The following is an 11,499-nucleotide window of genomic DNA, read 5'->3' on the forward strand; positions in this document are numbered from 1 at the left end:
TCTACATCCAGTGAATTAGGTTACACCACTAAAACAGTTTCAGACGAATATTCTGACGTTTTTACAGTCGCTCAAACCCTAAAAATGGCCAAAATACAGCCCCAACCATCCCTTTAAAAAAAAAATCGAAAAAACGAGTTAAGCCTGGCAACACCGCCACAGGATGTTTGGTGACCGAAATGATATTCGACAGCCACAGCTGACATTATTGACACTGACAGTCAAAGTAGTGACAGTGACAGTTCTCCATCGGGAATTTGTTGGGGGTCCGGGGATTTGGTTCTGGGAGCAGTTTTATTGATTTTTAAAGGAATTTTCCCAAAATCTGTGACTAAAAGGCTGTGTCAAAAGGGTATTACCATTTCGGGCAATTCAGTCGGTTTCTTGTACGTTTTCCCTACAGGAATTTCGAGTTTGTTTACATGTAAGTTTACTTCATTTTCTGGGAGGCTTCTATAAATATTGTAATGCATAACTAATCTTTCATTGTTTTGGTTTGTTGCACCTCTTTTATAACTACATTGTTGATTATTCAGGACTTTCAATTTTAGTTTTTTACTAAAAAATGTAGTTAATTCAGGTTAAACCTCACTGTGGTTTTACTGGGTATTTTATTAGTTCCTGTAATATCTACTCCAAGGCCAAACAAATACATTTAAAATCCATAATATTATAAATAAATTATCAAATGTTTAAATTATTGACTTTTTTAGTACTAAATTAATTAACAAAATGCATACTTACCAATTATAAAACATAAATTTGCAATTTGACAAATAACTGAAAAACAGTGAGAGCCCTTGAGAAATCCTAAAAAGGCTTCTAAACTAAACATTGCAAAATTACCATTTCAAGTTAACTTACTTAACTTTCCTGTTTCTTGACTCAAATTTTCACATTTCTGGTTTTAAAAAAATGCGGAAAGCTTTGAAATTGACTTGCAATTGAACTATCTAAGTTAATTTTCAGGTTTCTGGCTAATATTTCCATATTTCTAACCCCAAAAATTGACTAAACACCCAAAATTACAATTTTAAGACAACTTTCATGTTCCTTAACAGATTTTCACACTTATAGCTTAAATAGTTGCTGAAAGCTATGAAATTGAATTGCATTTCCACTATCAAGTCAATTTTAAGGTTTTTGAATATAGTTTCCACATTTCTAGCCACAAAAATTGACTTGCAAATGCAAGAGTACAGTTTTAAGCTCGGTTTTAAGTCAACTTTCATGTTCCTTGACTTAGATTTTCACATTCCAAGCTTAGGAATTGGTTGAAAGCTTTAAATTTGACTTGCAATTAAACTGTCAAGTGAATTTTCAGATTTCTGGGTAATTTTAAGTCAACCTTCATGTTCCTTGACAGATTTTCACACTTATAGCTTAAAAAGTTGCTGAAAGATATGAAATTGACTTGCAATTGCACCATCAAGTCAATTTTAAGGTTTTTGAATACAGTTTCCACATTTCTAGCCACAAAAATTGACTTGCAAATGCAAGAGTACAGTTTTAAGTCAACTTTCATGTTCCTTGAGTTAGATTTTTACATTCCAAGCTTAGAAATTGGCTGAAAGCTCTAAATTTGACTTGCAATTAAACAATCAAGTGAATTTTCAGATTTCTGGCTAATTTTAAGTCAAATTTTATGTTCCTTGACAGATTTTCACACTTATAGCTTAAAAAATTGCTGAAAGCTATGAAATTGACTTGCATTTCCACTATCAAGTCAATTTTAAGGTTTTGAATACAGTTTCCACATTTATAGCCACAAAAATTGACTTGCAAATGCAAGAGTACAGTTTTAAGCTCGGTTTTAAGTCAACTTTCATGTTCCTTGACTTAGATTTTCACATTCCAAGCTTAGAAATTGGCTGAAAGCTTTAAATTTGACTTGCAATTAAACTGTCAAGTGAATTTTCAGATTTCTGGGTAATTTTAAGTCAACCTTCATGTTCCTTGACAGATTTTCACACTTATAGCTTAAAAAATTGCTGAAAGCTATGAAATTGACTTGCATTTCCACTATCAAGTCAATTTTAAGGTTTTGAATACAGTTTCCACATTTCTAGCCACAAAAATTGACTTGCAAATGCAAGAGTACAGTTTTAAGCTCGGTTTTAAGTCAACTTTCATGTTCCTTGACTTAGATTTTCACATTCCAAGCTTAGAAATTGGCTGAAAGCTTTAAATTTGACTTGCAATTAAACTGTCAAGTGAATTTTCAGATTTCTGGGTAATTTTAAGTCAACCTTCATGTTCCTTGACAGATTTTCACACTTATAGCTTAAAAAGTTGCTGAAAGATATGAAATTGACTTGCAATTGCACCATCAAGTCAATTTTAAGGTTTTTGAATACAGTTTCCACATTTCTAGCCACAAAAATTGACTTGCAAATGCAAGAGTACAGTTTTAAGTCAACTTTCATGTTCCTTGAGTTAGATTTTTACATTCCAAGCTTAGAAATTGGCTGAAAGCTCTAAATTTGACTTGCAATTAAACAATCAAGTGAATTTTCAGATTTCTGGCTAATTTTAAGTCAAATTTTATGTTCCTTGACAGATTTTCACACTTATAGCTTAAAAAATTGCTGAAAGCTATGAAATTGACTTGCATTTCCACTATCAAGTCAATTTTAAGGTTTTGAATACAGTTTCCACATTTCTAGCCACAAAAATTGACTTGCAAATGCAAGAGTACAGTTTTAAGCTCGGTTTTAAGTCAACTTTCATGTTCCTTGACTTAGATTTTCACATTCCAAGCTTAGAAATTGGCTGAAAGCTTTAAATTTGACTTGCAATTAAACTGTCAAGTGAATTTTCAGATTTCTGGGTAATTTTAAGTCAACCTTCATGTTCCTTGACAGATTTTCACACTTATAGCTTAAAAAGTTGCTGAAAGATATGAAATTGACTTGCAATTGCACCATCAAGTCAATTTTAAGGTTTTTGAACACAGTTTCCACATTTCTAGCCACAAAAAATGACTTACAAATGCAAGAGTACAGTTTTAAGTCAACTTTCATGTTCCTTGACTTAGATTTTCACATTCCAAGCTTAAAAATTGGCTGAAAGCTTTGAAGTTAACTTGCAATAGCACTATCCATAGTATCAAGTCAATTTTAAGGTTTTTGAGAAATTAAAATTGGCTTAAAATTGCAAGAGTACAATTTTAAATCAGCTTTCATGTTCCTTGACTTAGATTTCCTATTACAAGCTTAAAAAGTTGCTGGAAGCATTAAATTTTACTATCAAGTAAATTTTCAGGTTTCTGATTAATGTTTCCCTGAGATGTTTCCACATTTCTAGGGACAAAAAATGACTGAAAATTGCAAAATTACCATTTTAAGTTAACTTTTATGTTTATTGACTAAAGCGTGCAGGCATTACACAAAGCAAATATTTGCTTAAAATCTATAAAAATATTTGCTTGTCCCTGTAATAATGAAATATTTGCTTTTATTATTTGTTAACATGTGATTTTTTTTCAAAATTATATAACACAATAGGATTATTTGTACATTTAATAAAACTGTTTATGTAGTTTAGTTATGGTAGAACTGTAACTAATGGTAATTAAAATGTAATTTTGTTTTTTCATCATTATCACACTGCAGTTATGTGATAATCTAAAGCTACATTTTTTCATCTTTAAACTCAGCTTTAGTCATTTAAGACATTAAAACGTGTTCATTAGAGTATGAAAATGGTTACTACAATATTTTGGAAGATATTCATGTAATAGAAGAAATACTGTGGTTGAATTAAAGTTTAATCTAGTTAAGAACATAAAGCGAAGGATTTGTCTGTTATTTTGTTTTTAAGCAGAAATTGAAAATCAATTCAACAGAGATTCAAATACCTTTACTAATAATAATCAATATAATTCTATCTTGCAATACATGACAAGAATTGGATTTGGATGAGTGTGGTTTTATTAAAATCCATCAAAATGATGTCCAGATCTAGCAAGAAAACAATTTGGATAGATTTATTTTTGCGTTTGACTGTATTTAATAGTATATGCGGAAAACCAAAAACAGGATGATGTAACAATGTAAGTGGTAGATTTGAATGTGACAAATAAACAAGCAAATGTCACGCTCAAAACATGGAGCCTACCTGTGTATTACAATCAGCGAGAATCTCCAAATAGTAATCAGAGAAATATTTACATCCATTGGTCACAAGTCAGAATACGTCATAGTCACGTGAGCATTCAACCAATAAAACTTGACATTTACTGTTTCTGAGTTGGAAACCAGTCAGGGATTGCTTGTGTGAAGCAGCGGTAATAATGTGTAATCTTATTTCTGTTTGATTTTCGCTAGGAATGAAGAAAAATTATTCAGTAACCTGAAAATTGACTAAATAGTTGAACTGCAAGTCCAATTCAAAGCTTCCAGCAACTTTTCAAGCCAAAAATTTAAAAATTTTAATCAAGAAACACAAAAGTTAACTTAAAATGCTAATTTTGCAATTTTTTAGAAATGTGGAATCATTAATCAGAAACCTGAAAACTGACTTGATAGTTCAATAGCACGTCGATCAAATTCAAAGCTTTCAGCAACTTTTTATGCTATAAATGTGAAAATCAGTGTCAATAAACATAATAGTTGATTTAAAATTGTAATTTGGGGTTTTTAGTCAATTTTTAGAGTTAGAAGTATGGAAACTTTAGCCAGAAACCTGAAAATTCACTTTTGTTTAATTGCAAGTCAAATTTAAAGCTTCCAGCAACTTTTAAAGCTTGGAATGTGATAATCTAAGTCAAAGAACATGAAAGTTGACTTAAAATTGTACTCTTGCATTTTTAAGTAAATTTTTGTTGCCACAAATGTGAGAACTATAGTCAGAAACCTAAAAATTGACTTGATAGTGCAATTGCAAGTCAATTTCAAAGCTTTCAGCAAATTTTTAAACTATAAATGTGAAAGTCTAGTAAAAACCATAAAAGTTTACTCAAAATTGTTATTTTTATGTTAATGTCAATTTTTGGGGTTAGAAATATGGAAACATTAGCCAGAAACTTGAAAATTACATCGATAGTTCAATTGCAAGTCAAATTTAAAGCTTCCAGCAACTTTTAAAGCTTGGAATGTGAAATTCTAAGTCAAGGAACATAAAAGTTGACTTAAAATTGTACTGTTGCATTTTTAAGTCAATTTTTGTGGCAAGAAATGTGAAAACTGTAGTCAGAAACCTAAAAATTGACTTGATAGTGCAATTGCAACTCAAATTTAAAGCTTCCAGCAACTTTTAAAGCTTGGAATGTGAAATTCTAAGTCAAGGAACATGAAAGTTGACTTAAAATTGTACTGTTGCATTTTTAAGTCAATTCTTGTGGCTATAAATATGAAAATTGTGTTAAAACCCTAAAAACTGACTTGAAAGTTTAATTGTAAGTCAATTTCAAAACTTTCAGCAAACTTTTAAAGCTAAAAATGTGAAGTCTAAGTCAAAAACATGAAAGTTGACTTAAAATTGTAATTTTGAGTGTCTAGTCAATTTTTGGGGTTAGAAATATAGAAGCATTAGCCAGAAACCTGAAAATTAACTTAAAATAGTACTCCTGCATTTTTAAGTCAATTGTTGTGGCTAGAAATCTGGAAACTGTATTCAAAAACCTAAAAATTGACTTGATAGTGCAATTGCAAGTCAATTTCATAGCTTTTAGCAACTTTTTAAACTGTAAAAATACATGAAATTTGACTCAAAATTGTATTTTTGGTCAATTTTTTGGGTTAGAAACATGGAAACATTAGCCAGAAACCTGAAAATTAACTTGATAGTTGAATTACAAGTAAAATTTTAAGTTTTCAGCTAATTTTTAAGCTTGGAATGTAAAAATCCTAAAAACCTAATTCAAGGAACATGAGTTTACTTAAAATTCTATTCTTTCATTTTTAAGTCAATTTTTGTGGCTAGAAATGTGTTCAAAAACCTTAAAATTGACTTGATAGTGCAATTGCAAGTCAATTTCAAAGCTTTCAGCAACTTTTTAAACTGTAAATGTGAACGTCTATTAAAAAACATGAAATTTGACTCAAAATTGTAATTTTGGGTTTTTGGTCAATTTTTTGGGTTAGAAACATGGAAACATTAGCCAGAAACCTGAAAATTAACTTGATAGTTAAATTACAAGTCAAATTTAAAGTTTTCAGCTAATTTTTAAGTTTGGAATGTAAAAATCTAATTCAAGGAACATGAAAGTTTACTTAAAATTGTACTCTGGTATTTTTAAGTCAATTTTTGTGGCTAGAAATGTGGAAAGTGTAGTCAAAAACTCAAAAATTGATTTGATAGTGCAATTGCAAGTAAATTTCATAGCTTTCAGCAACTTTTTAAACTATAAATGTGAAAATTTAGTTAAAAACGAGGTAAAAAAACATGAAAATTGACTTAAAATTGTAATTTTGGGTTTTTGGTCAATTTTTTGGGTTAGAAACAGAAACATTAGCCAGAAACCTGAAAATTAACTTGATAGTTAAATTACAAGTAAAATTTAAAGCTTTCAGCCAATTTTTAAGCTTGGAATGTAAAAATCTAAGTCAAGGAACATGAAAGTTTGCTTAAAATTGTACTCTGGTATTTTTAAGTCAATTTTTGGGGCTAGAAATGTGGAAACTGTGTTCAAAAACCTTAAAATTGACTTGATAATGCAATTGCAAGTAAATTTTTAAGCTAAAAATTTGAAAATCTAGGTCAAGAAGTATGAAACGAGACTTCAACTTCACAACTTTACGGTTTCTAGTCAATTTTTGAGGCTGAAAGTATGGAAAATGTATTTTGACCTAACATACTTCAGTTGATAGTTAAATTTCATGTATTTGAGGCAACTTTTAAAGTTTAAAAGTCAATTTTAAAGCTTTAAGACTTTAAAAATCAAAAGCTTTTAAGTGGGTATCTACTTAATAACAAAGAAACATTTTTGTTATTAAAACTTCTGGAACATCCTGTGGGTATTATACCTTGAACTCATGTAATATTACCATCTGTTCGTTTACAGAGTGGAGCAATAATAGAATGTCAACAAAAATGATAGCCGATCAGGAATCGACAATCAAGGACTCGCTGTTTGAATTTGTACAATACCACATCCCAGACGCCGATCTGACACTCATTGACGATATCGTTTTGTCATATGTCATCGCATTTCTGGAAGATGTAGGTTCGGATTCCCAATTTGATGTTGAAGGTAAGTTATGTTAGTGAAAAAGTGCGCTAGTAGTTGCACAGTATGTATAGATAGAGAGACTATAATTTTTGTTAAATTCTGTGAATAATTATCAAAGCCAAAGGAGTGTGGGACTTGATTTAATCCATTTTCGACAGGCTTCAGTGAAATGATGGAAGCCTATTTTCCCAAGTTTGCTAATATCAATCAGAGCTTAGTGTGCGAGTGGATGTTTGACTTGGAAGAGAAATTGAGGAAGATTGATGAGGTGGAAGCTAATAAAAGTCCTATTGTGAATATATGCTTGCCAGAAGTTGTTCTTAACAAGCCGAAACCCAGGTATGTATCAAATGTCAATAATAATAATGTGTTTGATGTTTAAAATGTGTTATTCCAACGGTTAATCAAAATAGTAACGTAACTACATTTCACTATTAGTTTTTTTGATATTTAGAGGTTTAAAATCATGAAAAAATCGTATCAATAGAATAACCCGGTTTATATAGGAAATTAAACAAAACATGACATAACAATACAGGGTGGATCAGAACGAACCGCCGCGATTGATCGTAATGACCATATTTCTGAAAATATGGTATAACTACTGAGGTCGATGGGGGCAGTTCATCTAACATATTTTCCCTCTTCTGGTTATACCTTAAGTAGTTACCAACTCGCTTAGCTTAAATGGAAAATGTGATTGTAGAAGACTATTTAGTTAGACGGTCACTTGACAATTGGCAAAATAACTGTCATAATTCTCAGAAACACGTTTTATATCAAATACTGCAAGAAAACGTTTCTAAACCCTGATTTTTGCAACTTTTGAGCAGGATTTGACAGTTTTGACGTTAGTGACAGTTGTCACGTGATTGTAGAAGACTATTTAGCTAGACTATGAAGTGACAATTGTCAAAATAACTATAATAATTCTCAGAAACACGTTTTATATCAAATACTGCAAGAAAACGTTTCTAAACCCTGATTTTTGCAACTTTTGAGCAGGATTTGACAGTTTTGACGTTAGTGACAATTGTCACGTGATTGTAGAATACTATTTAGCTAGACGTCACGTGATAATTGTCAAAATGACTGTCATAATTCTCAGAAACACGTTTTATATCAAATACTGCAAGAAAACGTTTCTAAACCTTGATTTTTGCAACTTTTGAGCATGGTTTGACAGTTTTGACATTAGTAACAGTTGTCACGTGATTGGAGAACACTATTTAGCTAGACGTCACGTGATAATTGTCAAAATAACTATCACAATTCTCAGAAACACGTTTTATATCAAATACTGCAAGAAAACGTTTCTAAACCCTGATTTTTGCAACTTTATAGCAGGATTTGACAGTTTTGACGTTAATGACAGTTGTCACGTGATTGTAGAAGACTATTTAGCTAGACTATGAAGTGACAATTGTCAAAATAACTGTCATAATTCTCAGAAACAAGTTTTATATAAAATACTGCAAGAAAACGTTTCTAAACCCTGATTTTTGCAACTTTAGAGCAGGATTTGACAGTTTTGACGTTAGTGACAGTTATCACGTGATTGTAGAAGACTATTTAGCTAGACTATGAAGTGACAATTGTCAAAATAACTGTAATAATTCTCAGAAACACGTTTTATATCAAATACTGCAAGAAAACGTTTCTAAACCCTGATTTTTGCAACTTTAGAGCAGGATTTGACAGTTTTGACGTTAATGACAGTTGTCACGTGATTGTAGATGACTATTTAGCTAGACGTCACGTGATAACTGTCAAAATAACTGTCATAATTTTCAGCAACGCTTTTTATATCAAACTGCAAGAAAACGTTTCTAAATCCTGATTTTTGCAACTTTTGAGCATGGTTTGACAGTTTTGACGTTAGTGACAGTTGTCACGTGATTGTAGAAGACTATTTAGCTAGACTATGAAGTGACAATTGTCAAAATAACTGTAATAATTCTCAGAAGCACGTTTTATATCAAATACTGCAAGAAAACGTTTCTAAACCCTGATTTTTGCAACTTTTGAGCAGGATTTGACAGTTTTGACGTTAGTTACAGTTGTCACGTGATTGGAGAAGACTATTTAGCTAGACTATGAAGTGACAATTGTCAAAATAACTAATAATTCTCAGAAACACGTTTTATATCAAATACTGCAAGAAAACGTTTCTAAACACTGATTTTTGCAACTTTTGAGCATCGTTTGACAGTTTTTACGTTAGTAACAGTTGTCACGTGATTGTAGAAGACTATTTAGCTAGACTATGAAGTGACAATTGTCAAAATAACTGTCATAATTCTCAGAAACACGTTTTATATCAAATACTGCAATAAAACGTTTCTAAACACTGATTTTTGCAACTTTTGAGCATGGTTTGACAGTTTTGACGTTAGTGACAGTTGTCACGTGATTGTAGAAGACTATTTAGCTAGACTATGAAGTGACAATTGTCAAAATAACTGTAATAATTCTCAGAAGCACGTTTTATATCAAATACTGCAAGAAAACGTTTCTAAACCCTGATTTTTGCAACTTTTGAGCAGGATTTGACAGTTTTGACGTTAGTTACAGTTGTCACGTGATTGGAGAAGACTATTTAGCTAGACTATGAAGTGACAATTGTCAAAATAACTAATAATTCTCAGAAACACGTTTTATATCAAATACTGCAAGAAAACGTTTCTAAACACTGATTTTTGCAACTTTTGAGCATCGTTTGACAGTTTTTACGTTAGTAACAGTTGTCACGTGATTGTAGAAGACTATTTAGCTAGACTATGAAGTGACAATTGTCAAAATAACTGTCATAATTCTCAGAAACACGTTTTATATCAAATACTGCAATAAAACGTTTCTAAACACTGATTTTTGCAACTTTTGAGCATCGTTTGACAGTTTTTACGTTAGTAACAGTTGTCACGTGATTGTAGAAGACTATTTAGCTAGACTATGAAGTGACAATTGTCAAAATAACTGTCATAATTCTCAGAAACACGTTTTATATCAAATACTGCAAGAAAACGTTTCTAAACCCTGATTTTTGCAACTTTATAGCAGGATTTGACAGTTTTGACGTTAGTGACAGTTGTCACGTGATTGTAGAACATTATTTAGCTAGACGTCACGTGATAATTGTCAAAATAACTGTCATAATTCTCAGAAATACGTTTTATATCAAATACTGCAAGAAAACGTTTCTAAACTCTGATTTTTGCAACTTTTGAGCAGGATTTGAGAGTTGTCACGTGATTTCAGAAGACTATTTAGCTAGACTACATGAAGTGACAATTGTCAAAATAACTGTTAAATTTCAGGAAATGGTCTTGTTTCGAAAATGTGTTAAAATGTAATTCATGCAAATTCTAGTAAAATTTTGACAATTGTGACAATAGTTACAGACATCACGTGGTCTTAGAGAATAATTTGGAGTAAAAAAATTACTGTTTTAAGCGCATTTTTAGAATCTTTATTAAATTTCCTGTTCAATAAACTGAAAAAGTATGTAAAAAGTTTCACAACCAACATAATGGCAATAATGTAATTAAAAGCGGTAGATTATATACAAAAAAGGTAGACCTGGCAACATTGGTCACAGAGGATCGTGCCCGGCTCTCTTTCTTCTTTTTAAGCTTACTTTCTTTTTTTAAGCTTTTTGTAAAATTACTAATTTTAAAATTTTTATATTTAAACTACTTAAACTACGACCTCATTCTTTAAAACTTTCCCCATTTAACCGACCCGGTAGCTCTTACGGTTACCGAGTTATCCAATACATGTGAAACCAACTTGAGACACACTGTATTTAATGCCAATTTTGATTAATCGTGGTATACCATCGAATTTACTACTAAGTAACCAATACATGAAATTTTAAGATCTCATAACAATTCCGAATCTTACGAAACACCAAAACGAGTACATAAACTATCCGAAATGAGCGATGGAGGATCTACGGATAGTTCCTGTTGCGACTTTCCGGACGAAATGGACATCCTCCAGGAAATGTTTCCTTCAGTGTGCACTATTGAGGTTTGTTTTCATTCTTCAGGTAAGAGCCAAGCTATTTCAAATGTGTTGCAGGTCAAGCAGTGTCTGGCTATTGCCGCTGGCGATATTGAGCGAGCCACTCAAATCCTCATTGATCGTCAAGAGAATGGGCAGTGCTTGAGCCAGAATGCCACTTTAACCATGCAGGTTGCCAAGCAGACGATCGACGATGCTGAGCTGAAAAATCGCATCATTGAGAGGTATTCCTACGTTGATAAAGACGCTCTAAATAAGGTAAGTCTTGAAAATGTTTGCATAAAGTCGGGTTGAGTGTG

The 11,499-nt window shown here is 31.5% G+C and overlaps 1 protein-coding gene across 4 annotated transcripts in view; it reads left to right on the forward strand.

Moving 5' to 3' along the window:
* Window positions 1-11,499, forward strand: part of LOC145726773 (CUE domain-containing protein 2) — a 25,724-nt gene continuing 14,225 nt past the window's right edge. For 3 of the 4 annotated variants that reach the window (XR_014177679.1, XR_014177678.1, XM_081976000.1), the window contains exons 1-4: window positions 1-424; window positions 7,007-7,195; window positions 7,333-7,513; window positions 11,053-11,458. Coding sequence is in view for 2 of the 4 variants with exons in the window: in XM_081976000.1 (XP_081832126.1) it covers window positions 7,024-7,195; window positions 7,333-7,513; window positions 11,053-11,458 (759 nt within the window). In the remaining 2 variants the exon portion in view is untranslated. The remainder of the gene's footprint in view (window positions 425-7,006; window positions 7,196-7,332; window positions 7,514-11,052; window positions 11,459-11,499) is intronic. The other variant, XM_081976001.1, reaches the window with a different exon arrangement.

The sequence above is a fragment of the Ips typographus genome, linkage group LG3 (assembly GCF_016097725.1).
Source record: "Ips typographus isolate SLU linkage group LG3, UJ_Ityp_2.0, whole genome shotgun sequence".
NCBI lineage: Eukaryota > Metazoa > Arthropoda > Insecta > Coleoptera > Curculionidae > Ips > Ips typographus.